We start from the raw sequence: 21,815 nt of genomic DNA, 5'->3' as shown, positions 1-21,815 counted from the left end.
GGGAGGGAGGGAGGGAGGGGAAGGAAGGGAAAGAAGGAAAAGAGAAAAGAGCTGGGCGCGGTGGCTCACGCCTGTAATCCCAGCACTTTGGGAGGCCGAGGTGGGCGGATCACGAAGTCAGGAGATTGAGACCATCCTGGCTAACACGGTGAAACCCCATCTCTACTAAAAATGCAAAGAATTAGCCGGGTGTGGTGGCGGGCGCCTGTAGTCCCAGCTACTTGGGAGGCTGAGGCAGGAGAATGGCGTGAACCTGGGAAGCGGAGCTTGCAGTGAGCCGAGATTGCGCCACTGCACTCCAGCCTGGGCGACTGAGTGAGACACCGTCTCAAAAAAAAAAAAAAGAAAAGAAAGAAAGAAATCCACAAAGATCCAAATTTTAGAAAACTGGAAAGTAGACCTATGAGTAGAAACTAACTTAGCAGAACTTAAAAAGTTAAATCCTAAACAGTGGGGAAAGCTGAGAGCCAAAGTGATTATACTGCAGAATCCTCAAATGGATCTGCAACTGGGGATGGATAGTACAGTCATGGAGGACTAAGTAAAAACTGATTGAGAAATAGATCTTCCTCCCTGCCTACTCATCTCCTTTCCATCTGCAGTAGAAATCCAGAGGTTAATCTCTGGAAAGGGTAAAACAGAAAGCCTTTGCATTATGAGTTGACTAGTAAAGTTGAAGGCATGGGCACTATAATCTAAAAATAGTACTGTCCTGAAAACTGCTGAATGAGAAGCTACTCAGCTACCTTCTACCACTTAGCTCTAGGAATGCTGGCAGCCAGTCCTTTCCTTTCAGGCAGGAGATTGGAAGAGTACTTTCTTGGGGAATCTTGCTCACAGACGAGGAAAACTAAAATGATACTTACATCAAGGTTTCCCCAACAAAAGGCCCACCCACATCATTCAATAGTACTGCTCAAAGTCAACAAACCCCACTTATATATTCCAAACTGTCAATCATCTTTTAAATACCCAAATAAAAAAACTACAATGAAGAATTACATGACACCTAAGAAAAGTCTTTAACATGCAAAACAGAGACCACATGAAAAGAAAAATAACATGGAGAAAACAGAAAGGAGATATTTACAACCCATGAAACAACAGGATATTATGTTTTAAAAGGACAATTCAAAACCAAAAATGAACTTATAGAAATTAAAACCTTGGAGTCTCTGAGCCTTCTCTGGCATGAAAGACTGCCTGATTTTAAAACCTTAAAAAAAAGAGAAAGAAATTAAAACTTTGATGGCAAAATAGAGAAGGCAGAAATATAAAGGTGCAGAAATCTCTCAGAAAGAATGAAAAGACACACAAATGAAAAAAAGAAGAAAAAAACTTAAATGGTCTGTCCAAGAGGTCCAATGTCTGAATAATAAAATTCCATAGAAAACAGACGGATGAAACAATTAATGGCATAATTGCAGAAAACTTCCTGAACAGCTAAGATTTCCAGATCAAAAGGATCCCATAAGAAAAATGAACAAAAATAGGCCGGGTGCGGTGGCTCAAGCCTGTAATCCCAGCACTTTGGGAGGCCGAGGCGGGCGGATCACGAGGTCAGGAGATCGAGACCATCCTGGCTAACACGGTGAAACCCCGTCTCTACTAAAAAATACAAAAAACTAGCCAGGCGCGTTGGCGGGCGCCTGTAGTCCCAGCTACTCGGGAGGCTGAGGCAGGAGAATGGCGTGAACCCGGGAGGCGGAGCTTGCAGTGAGCTGAGATCTGGCCACTGCACTCCAGCCTGGGCCACAGAGCGAGACTCCGTCTCAAAAAAAAAAAAAAAAAAAAAAAAAAGAAAAATGAACAAAAATAGACCCACAGAAAAGTACTTCATAGTTAAGTTTTAGAACCTTTAGAACAAAGGGAAACTCTTACAAACTCTGGCAAGGGGGAAAAGAAGATGACATACAATGAGATCAAAATCTGAACAGTTTAGGATTTCTCAAAAGCAACATTGAATGTAAAATAAGGAAAACTGTTTCCAACTTAGAATTGTATTCCCAGCCAAACTATTAATCAGGAGTGAAGCGACAATAATTATATTTTCAGAAGAGAAGGGTTAATAAAGTATATTTCCTATACATGCTTTCTCTGAAATCTACTAGAGGATGTCCACCAAAACAAGAGAGTAGACCAAGAAAAGGAAAGATGTGAAATTCATTGAAGACTATCATCACCCATGCCCTCTAGTGTTATACCAGCTTTTTAATCTGCTAAAAGTACAGAAGGATCTACTACAGTGCAAGGAAATAAACCAAGAAATATGAGAATATGAGAATCAAGAAACAGAAAAGTCAACCCTGGAGAAAGGACAAGGGAATCTCAAGGATGATAGGAAAGTTAAGTCCCAGGTGACAGTTCTATAGCAGATCTGCAGAGCAATAAGCCCTGAAAGAAAAATAGTGCTCTTCAGAAAAAGTGTCTCCAAAAAAAAAATCAGAACTGATAAATTACTTAATCATTAAGTTGTTTGATATGGTGAGGCTCCTGAAAGGTGTGGGAGGAATGAGCAAGAAATACAAAGAAGCCCCAAACACATGAAAAGCAAACACAATTATTACCCTTAGGAAAAACAAAAAGAAATAAAACTGCTCAGTTATGACTAATATTGGCATAAGCATAATCATGTAAATACTAAATACTAATTTAGCAGAGTCAAAAGATAATGTCTAAAATAAATGACTCAAAATGTAACAGCATACTCTTGTTCTTAGAAATACAGGTGTTTTTAGGCTGGGCGTGGTGGCTCACGTCTGTAATCCCAGCACTTTGGGAGGCCAAGGCAGGCGGATCATGAGGTCAGGAGTTCGAGACCAGCCTGGCCAATATGGTGAAACCCCCGTCTCTACTAAAATACAAAATTAGCTGGGTGTGGTGGCACGCGCCTATAGTCCCAGCTACTTGGGAGGCTGAGGCAGAAGAATTGCTTGAACCCGGGAAGCAGAGGTTGCAGTGAGCCGAGATCATGCCACCTGTACTCCAGTCTGGGTGACAGAGCGAGACTCCACCTCAAAAAAGAAAAGACAGTTGATTTTATTTTTTTTAATTTTATTTATTTATTTAGAGATGGAGTCTTGCTCTGTCGCCCAGGCTGGAGTGCAGTGCTGCGATCTTGGCTCACTGCAACCTCCGTCTCCTGGGTTCACACCATTCTCCTGCCTCAGCCTCCCGAGTAGCTGGGACTACAGGCACCTGCCACCACGCCTGGCTAATTTTTTTGTTTTTCTATTTTTAGTAGAGACAGGGTTTCACCGTGTTAGCCAGGATGGTCTCAATCTCCTGACCTCGTGATCTGCCTGCCTTGGCCTCCCATAGTGCTGGGATTACAGGCGTGAGCCACTGTGCCTGACCAAGAAATACAGGTGTTTTTAAATGCCAGAATAAATAATTGAAAGAACTGAAAGCCTTTAGGGAAGAAGGCTGAGGAGGGGTAGGGCAAGGAACAAGTATATTTTATTATAAGCCTTTTGGTAGTTTTGAACCAGACATAAGTTACTTTGCAATAATAAAAATATAAGCCTTACTAATAAGTGATGCTCTACTCAGACTTTTTAAAAAAAAACAAGCAAAATACATAATTAACATATTGATACATACTAATGTATTGATGTAATATTGGTGATACGGCCAGGCGCAGTGGCTCCTGCCTGTAATCCCAGCACTTTGGGAGGCCAAGGTGGGCAGATCACCTGAGGTCAGGAGTTCGAGAGCAGCCTGACCAACATGGTGAAACCTCATCTCTATTAAAAATACAAAAATTGGCCAGGTGCGGTGGCTCATGCCTATAATCCCAGCACTTTGGGAGGCCGAGGCAGGTGGATCACCTGAGGTTAGGAGTTCGAGACCAGCCTGACCAACATGGAGAAACCCGGTTTCTACTAAAAATACAAAATTACCCAGGCATGGTGGTGCATGCCTGTAATTCCAGCTACTCGGGAGGATGAGGCAGGAGAATCGCTTGAACCCAGGAGGCAGAGGTTGCAGTGAGGCGAGATCACGCCATTGCACTCCAGTCTGGGCAACAAGAGCAAAGCTCTATCTCAAAATAAATAAATAAATAAATACAAAAATTAGTTGTGCATGGTGGTGTGTGCCTATAGTTCCAGCTACTAGTGAGGCTGAGGTGGGAGGATGGCTTGAACCTGGGAGGTGGAGGTTGCAGTGAGCTGAGATCATGCCACTGCACTCCAGCCTGGGTGACAGAGTGAGACTCCGTCTCAAAAATAATAATAATGATAATATCCATGATATATTCTTATGTTAAAAAAGTGAGTCACAAAAGATTGTAATTAATATGACTGCATTTGTGTATGAGTGTTTGTTTTTTGTTAAACGATCTAGTTCTCAGCACACATCTATATATGCACGGAAAATGTCTGGGAGAAAATAAACAGTGGTCACCTTGGGGTATTGAGAATTTTTTTCTTTTCACTTCAAAAAATTCTGTACAATTTATATATTCCCCACAAAGAAGTTTCATTACCATTCGTGTTGAATTTTCCTTTTCTTTCCTAGAAAAAAAGGGCTCCTATATACTGACCTGCTTCCTGCCGAAGCAATCCCAAAGTGTCAAGAATCCGACAAGCTTCCAATGAGCACTGGATCATTGCTTCTTTTTTCTTTCCTGAGTGAATGGCCTCAGCCACCAGTTGTTTTCCAGTTGAATCATCCACAGGTAATCTTCATTGGTTTGGTGGGAATTACAGCACAGCATTAAGCTCCAATTCTCATGAAAACAACTACTATGCTATGATAATAGTCATTTTTTTTTACATGGCCTTTTAGTCTTTGAATCCATCTTGTTCTATCTTGCCAATGTTGGATTTAAAATCTTTTCTTTCTATTTCTTACCCATTCCACCCCACTCTCCAATAATATAAGGGTTACTAAACTATGAAGGCTCAAATTTAGAAATAGCTTAAAATTAGATGAAAGTTACTCTTTGGGTTATTATCTATAACCATACATTAAACCTGAAATTGGCCATTTTCCAGAAATGAACATTAATAAGAAAAAAACATACCTCACCCTGCAGAGCCAAGTGCTATGACCCTGTTCATCAAATTCATATTCTAATTCTTCTCCTGTGGGAGAAAGACAGACAAAACAATTTTAATAGAATCCAAAAATTACTAGTTGATACAATGAGAAATGAGAATAAATGTTAAATAAGAACAAGTTCCTATCCTAACACTTCGGGAGGCTGAGGCAGGACGACAGCTTGAGTTTAGGAGCGCAAGACCAGTCTGTGCAACATGGCAAAACCCCATCTCTACAAAAAAATACAAAAATTAGCCAGGCATAATGGTACATGCCTTTTGTCCCAGTTACTATGGGTGCTAAGGCCGGAGGATAGCTTAAACCCAGGAGGTTAAGATTGCAGTGAGCCAAGATTGCACCATTGCACTCCAGCCTGGGCGACAGAGTGAGACCCTGTCTCAAAAAAAGAACAAGTTCCCATATTACACTCAACAAATTTCAATGCATTTCACTTCTCATTCCTAGGGATTATCATCTGATAATAAAATTAGAGTAAGTCTGAGGCAGAGAAAAAAGCAAACTCAAAGTAATCAATTCTCCATTGATTGTAGTACACTGTACTACACAGTGTACAGCTTTGTACACTGTGTAGTACCTTTCACTTTTATAAGTTGTAGACTTAAGTGGTTATTTTAACACAGTTGCCTGGTTTTTAGAAGCACAGATATTAAGTGTACAGCTGTTTCATATATTATTTATATATACATATAAAATATATACAGATATACATACATATACACAGATATTCTCTCAAAGTATTTCTACCAAAACAATCCTCTATGGAAAAAAATTTTAAATCATATAATATAAAGTCAAAACCCATATTAAGAATTACAAAAGATCAGGTGAATTTGGAATTAAAAAATTACAGGAAGTTGGCTCAATTTCCCCACCACCAAAGTCCAGGATCTTTTGAGAAGAATGAGATGAGTCAGGAAAAAGTACTCCTTTTTTTTAAGGTAAGAAGAAAGACTAACAAGATTTTTATGATTTTTTTCCCTCTGCTATACTAATGAGGAATAATTTTCAAAATAAACCTAAAGCAACTGACCACAAGAGTAAAAAGTGAACAAGAAGGACAGCAATAAAATTATAGCGTATCTTAGTATAAAGCTCAACCTGAAGCTCTAGAAAACCACACTGCTCTGGATACATTTTAGTTGTAGGGTCAGAATCTGTTTACATACCTTCTCGGTCAAAAAAGCCTTGGAGGGCCTTTTTGGGATCCTTTATATAAAAGGCCTCCCTTTCCTGCTGAAACTCTAAGACAATAGGGTTCTCTTCGGCATCATCCTCTACTGCATCTTCTCCTACAGGATATGGGAAAGAAAGAAAAGACAATCAGACATGAGAAGAGACGATTTTAATGATACCCACTATTCTTTCAGGCTGCATAAAGACATAGTTCAGGCTGGGAGCAGTGGCTCACACCTGTAATCCGAGCAACTTGGGAGGCCGAGGCAGGTGGATCACAAGGTCAGGAGTTCCAGACCAGCTTGGCCAACATGGTGAAACCCCATCTCTACTAAAAATACAAAAAATTAGGCTGGGCGTGGTGGCTCACGCCTGTAATCCCAGCACTTTGGGAGGCCAAGACGGGCAGATCACGAAGTCAGAAGATTGAGACCATCCTGGCTAACACGGTGAAACCCCATCTCCACCAAAAATACAAAAATTCTCCAGGCATGGTGGCGGGAACCTGTAGTCCCAGTTACGCTGGAGGCTGAAGCAGGAGAATGGCGTGAGCCTGGGAGGCGGAGCTTGTAGTAAGCCAAGATGGCGCCACTGCACTCCAGCCTGGGCGACACAGCGAGACTCCGTCTCAAAAAAAACTCGGGAGGCTGAGGCAAGAGAATTGCTTGAACCTGGGAGGAAGAGGTTGTAGTGAGCCAAGATCGCGCTACTACACTCCAGCCCCAGCCCGGGCGACAGAGAGTAAGACTCTGTCTCCAAAAAAAAAAAAAAAAAAAAAAAAAAAAAAAAAAAAAAAAAAAAAAAAAAAAAATATTTTTTTATTAAAAAAAAAAAAAAAAAAGATGTAGTTTATCTGTGATGAAAAATAATACATACTTGCAGGGACAATGGGTGGAACAAACACAACCCACCAGTATGAGCATATTCAGGTTTTCTAAATTGTGTGATAAATCAAAACTTGTTTTCATGGCACCTTAATTTTTTTTCCTCCATTATTATATTTTAAAAGTAAAATTACCATTGTGGAAAAAAATTTGAGCTCCTCAGTCTGGCATTCTTGTTCTCTCATACTCATATCTAACTTTCGTTTCCAATATAATTTCCTAATACTTCTTACATCTGCCAAATAGACTGGTCTACTCACAACTTCCTTAAAATCATCAATCCCTACCCTGAATACCAATCCCAATACTCAGCTTCATAAGGCTTTTCCTTTCCTTCAAGTTCCAGCTCAAAAATCCTCATGCTTATAAAGTTTCCCTGCTGAGTGCAGTGGTTCATGCCTGTAATTACAACACTTTGGAAGGCCAAGCGGGGAAGAGGAGGGGGTGGATCACAAGGTCAGGAGTTCAAGACCAGCCTGGCCAATATGGCGAAACCCCGTCTTTACTAAAATAAAAAAAATAAAGTTTCCCAAAGATCTAAGTCAGTGCTGTCCAACAGAAATATAATGAAAGCCGTATGTATAATCTTAAATTTTCTATTAGCCACATTACAAAATAAAAGAAACAGATAAAATTGTCATTTCAGCATGTCATCAATATAAAAATATCATGAAAGAGATATTTTATGTTCTTTTTTTCAGACTAAATCTTTGAAATTCAGTGTGTATTTTGCATTTACAGCACATGTCACTTGGGACTAGCCACACTGCAAGTGCTCAGTAACCACATGTGGCTAATGGCTACCATATCAGACAACACAGGTCTAACTAAGTCCCTAGGGACTGTTCTCTCTTCTCCAAACTTTCACTCTAGCTTACTTATGGTTCTAGCTTTTGTTTGGCACTTAGCACAAGTAATTTCATAACTTTTCCTGTCTTCCCAATATATATTAAGGCCATCTTCTACCTTTTTATATTCCCATCTCCTGAATATCCATTTTCTAAAATATCTGGTGTTAAAGAAAGTTTATTATTTTGGCTAAGGGACCAGCTTTCTCTGATTAGATATTCCACATTTCAGGATATTTTCACAAAGTACAAAAAATTCAAGAGAATATCCTATATTGAATAACATCCCATTTATTTGATTGAATAGAGTTCCACCCCCTCCAATGATAATCACATAGCACAAGGTCAGTATTTAATAAATATAAAATTTTAGAATTGTAAAAATAATAATTTTATGCCTAGGACAAGTTTTGAACAATAGAGTGCATTAAAAACAATTTTTTAAAAAATCTGAAGTGCCTGTAAGTCAATTTCTTTACATCAGTAAAGTTAATGAATCACTCCGGGTTTTGGTTACCTCATGTGACCCATGAAAAGCTGTATGATTTAGAAAAACATTTAAGGGTACCACTAGTAATGAACGTAAAATATTAACCTCCGGCAGCAATTTTAATTTCTTACCCATTCCCCAGGTGCAACCCATCTCATCATCTTGGCTACCAGCATTTATCTTCCTTTCAGAGGTATCCATTTCCTCTTCTTCATCTGAGTCTTCTCCTAGCATCTTCTTCTCCAACAATATTTGTTGCTGCTTGCGCAATTCCTTCAACTGTGTTACTGTTAACTCGGATTCTGCCTCTCGGTCTTCCTCTGGTCCCTGATGAACCAAGAAAAAAAGGTTATTTATTTATTTAGAGACAGGGTCTTGCTCTGTCGCCTAGGCTGGACTGGAGTGCAGTGGCTGGAATATACCTCACTGCAGCCTTGACCTCCTGGCTCAGGTGATCCTCCCATCTCTGCCTCCCGAGTAGCTGGGACCATGATGCCTGGCTAATTAATTTTTTTTTTTTTTTAGAGACAGGGTCTTGCCATGTTGCCCAGCCTCCTCTCAAACCCCTGGGCTAAAGCGATCCTCCCGCCTGGGCCTCCCAAAGTGTTGGGATTACAGGCGCGTGCCACCGCACCTGGCCAAAAACCAAACAAACAAACAAACAAAAAACTATTTTAGAGTTCGGGATTGTGAACATGACTTTCAGAAATACGGCAATGTGTACAGCGCTCTGGAGATGACAGGCCAGACTTGATTCCTTCACTTTTGTAATCGCTGATCAGGAGATTCTTCTTCCTCATCAAAAGCTTAAGAAGCCCAAGAACGCAGCCCAATGAGCCCGATATTTCAATTCTAGGTTTTTCTACTTACCTGCAGGATAAAGAGCCGGGTGCTGCCTCCGAAGCGAACAACATGCCCAACGTGGACTCGACAGTAGGTGCGAGGTGGGATGCGAGTTTTGTTGAGAAAAGTGCCATGAGTGCTTCCCAGATCGTAGAGGTAGAAGCCCGGCCCGCTGCTATCGCATTCTCCGTCAGGGCCGGACGCCCTGTGCTGCAGCACTGCGTGGTACCGAGACACCGAAGGGTGCTCCAGGCACACGTCGCAGCCAGACAGCCTCCCGAAAAGGCAGTAACTCGTCCCTTTCAAGCTACGGGTGCCAAGGATAGTGCCGCCCTTCAGGGTCTCTAAGCTGTAGGGGGCTGTGGCAGGGCCACCCCATGGAGGCTCTTGGTAGGGGGGAGCCCTGGCTGAACCGCCAGAGGAAGAAACCGCTGTCGGGGGGCGCGACTGCTCCTCCTGTAGACTCCTAAAATCCCCGCAGTCCGGCTGAGGAGGAGGGACGTCGAGCTCCCCAGAACTGGAGTCCTGCAACGCAGTGGGCCCTTCCTTCTGCACCTCCTCAGGGTTTGAAGAACTGGTGGCCGGGGCCTTACTCCGCGCCGCTGCGGGCACCGGCAGAGCTGGCTTCTTGAAGTCCCCACTGAGCTCTTGCGATGCCAGCGGCTCTGACTGAGAGAGAATGTCAGCCATCCTCAACCGGTGCAACCTCGAAATCCGCTCCTTCGAAACCTCACCCTTCGGTCTTTACGTTCCTGTACACGTCCCACTCTCCCAAGGTCCCAGTGGCGTCTGCAGGCGGCGATGGTGAAGTTTCTCCTTCACGACCTGGAGAGTTGCAAATTGGTGCTAACACGAAAAGGTCATAATACGAGAAAAACAAAACGGTTATCGGGATGCTGTGCAGAACGGGGACATCTTTAGAGGTTACAACGAGATCGTAATGACTTCCTGTTGCATAGCTTGATTGAGAAGAAGCGCTTCCGGCGGTCTTAGCTCACTAATCAACAAACCAGCTTTTGGGGCTTGACGCGACCCTTGCCTCAGGCCTCTCGGGGTCCAGACAGACGCCCAGCCCGCTCTGCGAGGCAGCAGTGAGTAGTGTGGTACCTCCTTGTCTCGGTTCAGGTACAGACCTCCCCTTCTTCCGGCTGCTCTGGACAGCAGGCGACCTCAGGACCCTCTGATTGGCGCCTGCGCCGACGGACCGTGACCGAGAAAACCCCTGGAGGGACTTGGGCATTCCTTGGGCTCAGTGCCTGTTCTTACTGCTCCTTTCGGTAAAGTAAGGGAAGAGGGCGACTTTTTTTTTATTTCGTTCATTCATTTATTTTTTTCTGAAATTAATTATTAAGGCAGAATAGTTTAGTGGTTAAGAGTGCAGACTCTTGAGACTGTCGATTTTCGACCTCGCCATTTGTGACATTGGGCAAGACACTAGGCCTCAGCCCTCACTCTGAAAAATGGGGATAACATTATTAGCTTCATAAGGTTGTTGGAAGAATTGAATTAAACAATAAATGCCAGCCGGAACGGTGGCTCATTCCTGTAATCCCAACATTTCGGGAGGCTAAGGCGGGAGGGTGGTTTGAGCCCAGGAGTTCCAGAGGAGGCTGGGCAACATGGCGAGACCCTGTCTCGCCAAAAAAAAAAAAAATTCTGGCGCACGCCTGTAGTCCCAGCTACTCGAGAGGCTGAGGTGGGAGAATTTCTTGGGCCTAGGAGGTTGAGGCTGCAGTGAACTATGATTGTACCACTGCACTCCAGCCTGGGCTACAGAGTGAGACCCTGTCTCAAAAAAGAGACAAACAAAAAGGGTAAAGTGTGGTATATAGTAAACATTCAAGAAATGCCAGATAGATAATTCTCTGTGCCTGGCCCTGTAACAAGACCATGGCCATAAGAAATAGACAGGAGGAAAAAATCTATTGCAATAAGTACTAATTAAAATCCAAGGATAAATGCTGTGACGTAGACATGCAAAGCACTGTGAGAATAGAGAAAGAGAGATGCACTGGGGAAGTGACGGAGGGTGGGGACTTATGCTGTACTTAAAAATGAATATGAGTCTGCCAGGGATGTGCAGGGTTGGCAGAGCATTTCTGGCAGAGTTCGCAGCTGGAAGTGTCAACTGTGGAAATGTATAGCATTCTCAAGAAACTGAGTAGTATAACGTTGTTAGAACAAAGGTAGTCATTTCACCCAGGGTGTTCCTCCTTTGTGCTTCCACTACCCCAGGTCCATATACCTCTAGAACAGTACTTACCACGTACTTTCATATTGAAATATTCTGCTTCTGTTTCTCTTCCTCACCTCAGGGCAAGGATCTCACATTATCAGTCTTTGACCCGCACAGAATGCCAGGCATTTGATAAATGTTTGTTGAACTTGAAGAGACATATGGACAATGAATCTGCAAAGGTGAGTTGAAACCAGATTGTGAATTTTGTTGAATGGTAAGCCAAGGAATTCTGACTTTTTCCAGTAGGCAATGGGAAGCCATTAGATTTAAGTTTTAAAATGAGTAAGTCTAGCAGCAGTGTAGAGAATAGATTACATACAAAGAGAGATTGGAGGAAGGGATACCAATTAGGAGGCAGCAGAAATCTCTCACATTCCTCACATTCTATATGTCAAAAGTTGAAAGCATAATGCCATTTATATTAGTGGTTCATAAATTTTTCCACCAGGACCATGCCTAAGACACACATAATAAGAACCACTTCTTACTATCTTTAACGCTACTTGCTTTTCTCCTATTGATCCAGCACAAATGTATCAAGATACTTTATCATGCCTTGCTTATTGTTCAGGATTGAGCATGATGGTAGTTCTGGTAATGAGTTAGTGAGTGAGAAATAGGGATACTAGAGCTCTAGATGCTGTTGTAGTTGGTCCACTAATGACCCAAATTCTACCCTGTGGTTCAGTGTAGTAGGAATTGTCATAGTATGACAATAACCAGCATCTAACAGTTTTGTTTAGGGAGAACATCTTTGGTCCTACAGTTTTGCTGACACTGACATTTTTCTAAGTGGTCACAAATAGCCTGCTTTTTACATAAATAGCTGGCTAGACCTTGTATTTTTCACTACAGAAGCCTATAATCTAAAGTTGCCAGGATTTAAACACATTACTTTTAGGTTATCGTCTACATTTATCCTGAGACCTCTTCTCTTCTTATTCCAAAATGTTGAGATACTGGGGAGAGATACCAATATCATCAAGCCAGACCAACAGAAGTTCCTTTGATTTGCTCCCACGGGAGTTCCGTCTGGTGGAAGTCCATGACCCACCCCTGCACCAACCCTCAGCCAACAAGCCGAAGCCCCCCACTATGCTGGACATCCCCTCAGAGCCATGTAGTCTCACCATCCATACGATTCAGTTGATTCAGCACAACCGACGACTTCGCAACCTTATTGCCACAGCACAGGCCCAGAATCAGCAACAGACAGAAGGTGTAAAAACTGAAGAGAGTGAACCTCTTCCCTCGTGCCCTGGGTCACCTCCTCTCCCTGATGACCTCCTGCCTTTAGATTGTAAAAATCCCAATGCACCATTCCAGATCCGGCACAGTGACCCAGAGAGTGACTTTTATCGGTAAGGCAAGGCTTTGCTGTATCTTACTTTTCTCAAGTCATCTTCCCAACAACCCTGTTAAGCTTGTAATAGCATTTCCATTTCCATGCGAGGAAAATGAGGATAAGAGTAGTTGACTTGGCCAAGGTTTCTCAGGTAATTAGTGAGATGTCTAAGTTTTGAATGCCAGTCTTCAGAATTCAGGGTCTGTATTTTTTAATTTTTTGAGTGCTTACTATGTGCCAAGCACTTTACTAGGAGCAGGGTAATACACTGGTATGTAAAAAAGGCCATGGCCTCATAGTTCTTAGGATCTAGTCTTTCTCTTTAATATAAAAAGTATATTATGGGTTTAACTCGGTGTCTTCAAATTGGGATTCATGGACTTATTCTGGTATTTTTAGGAATCCACAAGACTATACAAGAATCTTTAAATTGTGTTTTCATTTTGATAACATAGTTTAAGAAATAATAATATAAGCTGAGCACAGTGGCTCAAGCCTGTAATCCCAACACTTTAGGAAGCCAAGGTGGGTGGATCACTTGAGGCCAGGAGTTCAAAATCAGCCTGGCCAACATGGGGAAACCCCATCTCTACTAAAAATACAAAAATTAATCAGGTGTAGTGGCTGAGGCACGAGAATCACTTGAACCCAGGGGAGGCAGAGATTGCAGATGACTCCACTGCACTTCAGCCTGGGTGACTGAGTGAGACCCTGTTGGGAAAAAAAAAAAAGAATAATATAAAAATATTATTGATCCCTGCTACTCAATATCTGGTCCAAGATCTGCAGCATCAACATCACCTGGGAGTTTTTTAGAAATGCAGAATCTCAGGCCTCACCCAGTCCTCCTGAATCAGAATCTGCATTTTAACAAGATCTCCAGGAGATTTGTATGTGCATTTAAGTTTGAGAAGCCCTGCTCCACATCCTCTGAAGGGGACTGCCTTATAACCTAGAGCTACTACTAGATGTCAGTGTGCAAACTGTATTTAATGCCAAACAATTACTTTTTTTCTTTTCATTTTGAAATTTGCCAAACCTACAGAAATGTGTAAGTAGTACTCAACAAACATCCAAATACCCTTCACCATGATTCACCAATGTTTAACATTTTGCCACATTTACTTTCTCACATGTGTGTGTGTATACACATATATACACACATATACAAACATACATATATGCATACTTGTGTATGCACACATTTTCCCCCAAACATTTTAAAGGAATTTGCAGACATGACCATATTTCACCCTTAAATTCCTCAGCATGCATATCCTAAGAATAAGGAAATTTTCCTGCATAATCATAATACCATTAACACACCAAAGTAAATGAACATTAAATACTACTTAATAAGTTCATATTCACATTCTTCCAATTATCTTTTGTAAATATCTCCCCCCCCCCCCCCAAGTCCAGGACCTAACAAAGATTCATGCATTGTATCTGGTTGTTATGCCTCTTTAGAGTCTTATGAGTTCAGGTCACTTGTAGAATGTTGCAATTACTGGATTTGTTGATTATCTCCTCAAGATTAGATTCAGATTAAATATGTTTGGCAAGAATACTACAGAAGTGATATTATATGTTATTTATTACATCTACCTGTTGCCAATAATACTATTTTAATGGTTCCCAAACTAACGAGAAAAGTACAGAAATAGACTAAATACATAAGGGTTGCATTGCAGTTGGGCCAGGTGAAGGCCAGATTATATCAAGGTCCACTGTAATAAAAAGTTCTGAAGTCACTGGAATAATGAAAAGGGGAGGCATAACTGTTATTACATGCACAGCAAATATATGCTAGCATAGACACGCCCAACTCAAAAAACTTGCTCTGTGGTGGTCAATACTGTATTCACATACTGAGGGCAATTTAATTTCAACAACATAATGTTATCTATCATATTAAATTGATAGTGTTATTTATTCATTTTTAGTTTTGTATCAAATTTATATTGTTAGTAAGAGCCATAACCATCAAAAGTTTGTACATGGTTTTATTTTATACATATTTAAGAAACTGTATAACAAAAATAATTCGCATCAGCTATGAGGCCACCAAAAAATTATTTTCCTTTGAAAGAGGTCCACATATTATTCTAGGAAAGTGATATTGGTTTAGTTATCTCTGTTTATTAGGTACTTCTGAGGCCTTTAGCTTTTGGCCAAGAGACACTGGCCATGGAAATGATAACGATAGTAAATGAAAAGTTGCTTGGCAATTAATTGTCTTATTCTCAAACTATTATGTAAACTGCAATAGTTGCTATTGAACAGGTCAGGGTTTAGGGGGTGGATAACCCCTCGGGTACTTTTGTACAGTGCGTGATGACACATGCCAAGTATGAACCAAGGAAATATGATTTTCTGTGCTCTATTTTATTTTTATTGGTAAAATAAATTCCTTTGTCAGGGATAGGCAGAAGCCCATAGGAAATTTCAAGAGACAGGTAAATTATTAAAAGCTTCTTAAGTTATTTTTAGACCACATAGCTTTCTTAAATTTTTTCTTGGAAATATTAAGATTTCTGCAGTGGTGATTGGGGCAAAATGGTGTATTATGAAGGATACGGTTTCTGGAGTCAGAAGCTTTACCACTTATTAGTAACATGTAAACAAATTTTGGCAAGTCAGCCCTTCTGAACCTGTTTCCTCTCCTGGCAAATAGAAATAATAATAATGCAGACCCTACCCATTGCACAACACAGGATAGGATGAAAATGCTTTATAAGCTATATACGTTTTAAATTGCTTTTATAAAATTGAGTTGCCTTCCCTGTTTTGAAATGGTCCCTTGTAATTTTATAAGAATCTAAGAATCTTAAACTCCTGGCAAGCTGTGAAGAATCTCTTTATTGGAACTGTGAATTTCTAAAAGTTTGTATTAATATATTGCCCAGCATGTATGAAAACTAGGTTACGGTAAAATAATTAGAGCATCACTGAGCAGTGTCTGGGCGATACTGTTAATCCTAAAAGTGATCAAAATTGAACAGTTGCTAGAAGGAAACTTTCTTTTCACTAGATATCCTTTTGGACTGTGTATTATAGACATGTATTGCCTATTCAAACTATGTCTTTGGAGGAGATCAAAGATATGACCATGGGTTGCTAAGACATGTCCTGATAGCAGCAGGATGAAACTGAGCTATGTAACTTGGATAGAATTTCCCTGGAAAGCTAGGCCAGTGGCTTGACTGGAATTGTAAAACTCCTGGGGAGACAGGTGAGGTCACCCCTTTGCAAGAACATTAATAACACCATCATATCTCCACTTTCAGTGGGAAAGGGGAACCTGTGACTGAACTCAGCTGGCACTCCTGTCGGCAGCTCCTTTACCAGGCAGTGGCCACAATCCTGGCCCACGCAGGCTTTGACTGTGCTAATGAAAGTGTCCTGGAGACCCTAACTGATGTGGCACATGAGTATTGCCTGAAGTTTACCAAGTTGTTGCGTTTTGCTGTGGACCGGGAGGCCCGGCTGGGACAGACTCCTTTTCCAGATGTGATGGAGCAGGTATTCCATGAAGTGGGTATCGGCAGTGTGCTCTCCCTCCAGAAGTTCTGGCAGCACCGCATCAAGGACTATCACAGTTACATGCTACAGGTGAGGCGACCTGTTGAAAAGTGGGCACAGATGTCTGTGCAATCTAGGAGTGTTCAGCAGGATCCCATAACACTTGGTCTAGAGTGCAGAGCACAGAGTCTTGGAACCGAGTGAACTTAACATACTTTTATGATGGCCCTAGCGATGTTCCTGGCCAAATGGGTCTCCTTTAGTCAATGAACGGCCACATTCACAGATACTTCCTCTGGAAGAAACTATCCACAAGTATATGGAATCTGAGAGAATGCAGGTAGTCTGATTTTATTCATCAAGTATTTATTGAGTGCCTGTTGAGAGTCGAGCATTGTGGGATTCAGCAGTTAGTAAGTTCTGAGCGTACATTGTTTTTGAAGGGAAACAAACACAAGTCAACAAAAAATGATAAAACAATTTCAGGAGCTGGGCATGATGGCACATGCCTGTAATCCCAGCTACTTGGGAAGCTGAGGTGGGAGGATTGCTTGAGGCCAGGAGTTCAAGACCAGCCTGGACAATATAGTGAGACCCCCATCTCTATAGAAAATTTAAAAATAAAAATTAGCTGGACATGATGGCTCATGCCTGTGGTCTCAGCTACTCGGGAGTGTGAGGTGAGATCACTTGAGACCAGGAAGTTAAGGCTGCTGCGAGCCATGATTGTGCCATTGCACTCCAACCTGGGTGACAGAGCAAGACCCTTCCTGAAAAAAAAAAAGAAAACATAGATCTCCTACTGGCAGTCTTCCCGCCTCAGCCTCCCAAGCAGCTAATATAATGGTTTGACTAGAATTATAATATATATATCTAATATAGCTGCTTGGGAGGCTGAGGTGGGAGGATTGTTTGAGGCCAGAAGTTTAAGGCCAGCCTGGGCAATATAGCAAGACTTAGCTGTCTCTAAGCACATACTCACAAAAATACAATTTTGTATAATGTTAAGTGCTATGAAAAAAAGTAAAATGATATTGCCTGGAGGATGGGTTGGTGGGGGGTGATTTTGGTTGGAACCAGAAATATCTAATCTCTTCAGCCCTTGTGCTCTTAAGTCATTTGTTCACTGTTTCAGTCTCTGCAGGTCTAAAATATTTAACACCCAAGAAAAAAAGTCTTTGCTAAGTGATCCAGATTTCCCACACCATTGATTATTCACCTAGGATACATATGTCAACTTTTTTTTCCTTTTTTTAGACAGGGTTGCCTGGGCTGGAGTGCAGTGGCACAATCACAGCTCACTACAGCCTTGACCTGCTAGGCTAAAGTGATCCTTCCACCTCAGCCTCCCAAGTAGCTAGGACCACAGATGTGAACCACCATGCCCAGCTCTTTTTTTTTTTTTTTTTGTAGAGATAGGGTCTCACTAGATGTTGCCCAAGCTGGTCTCAGACTCCTAGGCTCAAGTGGTCCTCCCGCCTTGGCCTCCCAAAGTACTGGGATGACAGGTGTGAATGACTGTGCCCAGCCTCCTGTTAATTTTTATAGCCAAAAAAAAAAAAAAAAATGAAATTTTTTCCCCATTCCGTTTTAAACACTTTTTTTTTATTTTTTTTTTTGAGTGGAGGTTTTTTTTTTTGAGATGGAGTTTTGTTCTTGTCACCCAGGCTGGAGTGCAGTGGCGCAATCTTGGCTCACTGCAACCTCCACCTCCTGGGTTCAAGCGATTCTCCTGCCTCAGCCTCTCAAGTAGCTAGGATTATAGGCATGTGCCACCATACCCGACTAGTTTTGTATTTTTAGTAGAGACGGGGTTTCTCCACGTTGGTCAGGCTGGTCTTGAACTCCCGACCTCAGGTGATTCCACCCGCCTCATCCTCCCAAAGTGCTGGGATTACAGGCGTGAGCCACTGCGCCCAGCTACCTTTATGTTACTTTTAATTAATCACATACACATTCTCTGCCAAACCAATTTTCTTTACATATCTCTATCACTCATAAATGCAAACTCAACACCTTAAACAAATCCCTACCATTGGCAGTGAATGTTTTAAAATTCTGTTATTCATGTTCTGTTGGCTTTTCCATGGGATGTCACAAGCTGACTATACAACTTGCTTTTAACATTTCCTTGGAAAATTGACTCTTGCTTGCCAACAGATTAGTAAGCAACTCTCTGAAGAATATGAAAGGATTGTCAATCCTGAGAAGGCCACAGAGGACATGAAACCTGTGAAGATCAAGGAGGAACCTGTAAGCGATATCACCTTTCCTGTCAGTGAGGAGCTAGAGGCTGACCTTGCTTCTGGAGACCAGTCACTGCCTATGGGAGTGCTTGGGGCTCAGAGTGAACGCTTCCCATCTAACCTGGAGGTTGAAGCTTCACCACAGGCTTCAAGTAAGACAAATAAACTTACTCACTTTGATTCTGGGAGATCTGCCAATTTCAGTACTTTTCGCTTTTGGAATCAAGCTCAAGAGGTAGAAGAACAAAAGCAGCAGTGGACACAATGGAAAGTCCTAAAACGAATACAGTTTCACCTATCTAGAGATCCCAGCATTCTTCTCTTTCTAATTAGTGAAGAGAGGATTAGCAGCTTTACAGGCATTCTTTAAAATAATCCCTAGTTAAGATGTAGATGCAATATGTGTTGTCCTGTTGATTACCAAGGCTGATTCAGCTGATCCAGCTGGTTGGGAAGCTATCCCCTTCCTCCTTCAGTATTTTTTCTTTAGTATTCTGTATTGGTCCTTCCTGATGCTTGTACTTCATTGAATAAGACAGCTGCCAGATAGATGGGGGAGTGGTAATTGCCCAAGGATGTTCTCAGAGTTTTGCTTCCCTGCTAAAGTACTCTAACAAATTGAAGATGAAAGACACTGAAATAGGGCTTCCGGCCAGGCGTAGTGGCTCACGCCTGTAATCCCAGCACTTTGGGAGGCCGAGGCAGGCAGATCACGAGGTCAGGAGATCGAGACCATCCTGGCTAACATGGTGAAACCCCGTCTCTACTAAAAATACAAAAAATTTGCCAGGCATGGTGGCAGGCACCTGTAGTCCCAGCTACTCAGGAGGCTGAGGCAGGAGAATAGCGTGAACCCCGGAGGCTGAGCTTGCAATGAGCCAAGATCGTGCCACTGCACTCCAGCCTGGGCAACAGAGCAAGACTCTGTCTCAAAACAAAAAAAAAGGCTTCCCAGTTAGAGGTATCTGGCTTCTTTTTCCAGACTCTGTGATTACCTTAGGAGCCAGGACAACTAACTGGTTATGTGTCAGTTAGGTTGCCAATTAGTCTGGGCACTCAGTTGTTTACACATATAAATTGTCATTTCATCAATGCACAAATGACTCAAATAGCAAATCCTCAAATGTGGTCTAAATGGAATTAGGTCATACTTTTTAAAGTACTTTTAAAAGTAAAACACATTTTAAAAGTGTTGGGCTGACAGCCTTTCACTATGGAAGAATAACCATAAGAGAGCAGCATTGCTAGAACACATAGAGAGATGGGAGGGCCAAAGAGAAATTGTTACGGACTTCGGGACCATGTCTCTTCAAAGGACACCAGGTAGAGAACTGCTGTTAGCATTATGTAGTGACCGTTAACTTTTCATAATGTGATTGATGACCAGAGACCCAAACAAAAGGCAGGAAAACTAGATGGCCCCATAAAAGAAGGAAGGACAAGCAAACTAAAGAGCTGAACAAGGCCTGTGGTTGTGCATGTCTTTGGGCTGTGAGACGGGATCTTTCCACCTGCCTAGTTTCACTTCCCTGGTTTAGGGAAAATGGGAGTGGGTGAGGTAGAGGAAAGAAAGGTAGAAGAAATGGAAAAGAAGATAATCAGGGCCAGTAATTTTTTTGTGATGGTTAACTTTTTGAAGCAGAGAATAACAACCATATTCTCCTGACAAGTACAGAATCAGAGTGAAAACTGAGCTCAAAGAATATTAGTTGGTCCTGAGTGATATATTTACTCTACTTTGTTCTACACTTGGCTTACCACGAGGTATATGTCCACCTTTCCTCTCTTTCTAGGTGCAGAGGTAAATGCTTCTCCTCTTTGGAATCTGGCCCATGTGAAAATGGAGCCTCAAGAGAGTGAAGAAGGCAATGTCTCTGGGCATGGTGTGCTGGGCAGCGATGTCTTCGAGGAGCCCATGTCAGGCATGAGTGAAGCTGGGATTCCTCAGAGCCCTGATGACTCAGATAGCAGCTATGGTTCCCACTCCACTGACAGCCTCATGGGGTCCTCCCCTGTTTTCAACCAGCGCTGCAAGAAGAGGATGAGGAAAATATAAAAGGAAAAGAGGGAGATTTTTTTGTCCAGACCTACTAGACCCAACAGAAAAGTTTTATATTAGAATCTGTTTCCATAAAAATTGATTTGACTCCTGTTCTTAAACACAAGTGGCTTTTCCTTATTCCAGAGGAACTGGACGTCACCAAACAAGGTTGCATTTTACTTTTGCATCCAGTTTTCATAGTTTTCCACAACCAAGCCACCTTTCACAGATGAAATATGAGGCTGGCATGGCAATCAAAGCAAAGCACTGTCCTCGACTGTTGTCTTAACTATGACTAGACATGTTACTTAGCTTCTCTACAGCCATTTCTCTTGTACAACTGAGAATCATACTTCTTTGACCCACCTTGTAGAGATGTGAGGATTTAGATGTTTGCTAACTTCAAAACTGTGCTTGAATAGACTCATAATATATGCTCATATCAGATGTCAGTTTTCATTTAACTTGATTCATTTTTGGCTCAGGTCGTTGGGAATCCATTACTAATACCTAACAGGAAATAGCGAAACACAACATACCTTATCTGTTAGTCACCTTCTTAAAACTGTTTTTGCGGCCGGGCGCGGTGGCTCAAGCCTGTAATCCCAGCACTTTGGGAGGCTGAGACGGGTGGATCACGAGGTCAGGAGATCGAGACCATCCTGGCTAACACGGTGAAACCCCGTCTCTACTAAAATAAAATAAAAAAAAAACTAGCCGGGCGAGGTGGCGGCGCCTGTAGTCCCAGCTACTCGGGAGGCTGAGGCAGGAGAATGGCGTAAACCCGGGAGGCGGAGCTTGCAGTGAGCTGAGATCCGGCCACTGCACTCCAGCCTGGGTGACAGAGCGAGACTCCGTCTCAAAAAAAAAAACTTTTTGCTGCTTTTGAAGTGTCTTATTTATAAGATCAGAGGTCTATGGTGACATAGCCTTTTTGCTTATTCAGACAGCTCTCTCCTATCATCCACATATTCGTCTCTAGACTTATTCCATCCATCCTCATCCTTTTGGCCTTTGTTATTTCTGTTCAGACTCACATACTTTCACCATATACATGTTTTCAATTGTTTCTTTCCTTTTCTCCTTTGTGAGCAAAGCAAACAAGTACTGTCCA

The 21,815-nt window shown here is 42.0% G+C and overlaps 2 protein-coding genes across 7 annotated transcripts in view; one reads left to right on the top strand and one right to left on the bottom strand.

Moving 5' to 3' along the window:
* SLC4A1AP (solute carrier family 4 member 1 adaptor protein) overlaps positions 1-10,440 on the bottom strand; it is a 32,948-nt gene extending 22,508 nt beyond the window's left edge. Inside the window, exons 1-5 of the mRNA XM_017876990.1 lie at positions 9,333-10,440; positions 8,594-8,789; positions 6,234-6,356; positions 5,030-5,090; positions 4,547-4,686 (exon numbers count right to left, since the gene is read on the bottom strand). Coding sequence (XP_017732479.1) covers positions 4,547-4,686; positions 5,030-5,090; positions 6,234-6,356; positions 8,594-8,789; positions 9,333-9,995 — 1,183 coding nt within the window. The 5' untranslated portion in view covers positions 9,996-10,440. The remainder of the gene's footprint in view (positions 1-4,546; positions 4,687-5,029; positions 5,091-6,233; positions 6,357-8,593; positions 8,790-9,332) is intronic.
* SUPT7L (SPT7 like, STAGA complex subunit gamma) lies at positions 10,282-21,148 on the top strand. Of its 6 annotated transcripts, none has more exons than XM_017876991.1 (6): positions 10,282-10,582; positions 11,621-11,723; positions 12,501-12,905; positions 16,180-16,504; positions 18,575-18,812; positions 20,454-21,148. In XM_017876991.1, exons 2-6 carry the CDS (start codon positions 11,710-11,712, stop codon positions 20,714-20,716), a joined length of 1,245 nt encoding a protein of 414 aa, XP_017732480.1. In that variant the 5' UTR covers positions 10,282-10,582; positions 11,621-11,709; the 3' UTR covers positions 20,717-21,148. The 6 variants fall into 6 exon arrangements, with proteins under 6 accessions (XP_017732480.1, XP_017732485.1, XP_017732481.1 ...); XM_017876992.1 differs by having other exon boundaries at positions 10,290-10,587; XM_017876994.1 differs by having other exon boundaries at positions 10,297-10,582; positions 12,446-12,905.
* Positions 21,149-21,815: the final 667 nt, after the last annotated feature.

This window comes from Rhinopithecus bieti, unplaced genomic scaffold, assembly GCF_001698545.2.
Source record: "Rhinopithecus bieti isolate Rb0 unplaced genomic scaffold, ASM169854v2 scaffold_7681, whole genome shotgun sequence".
Classification (NCBI taxonomy): Eukaryota; Metazoa; Chordata; class Mammalia; order Primates; family Cercopithecidae; genus Rhinopithecus; species Rhinopithecus bieti.
This window is presented reverse-complemented; position numbering and strand designations above follow the sequence as displayed.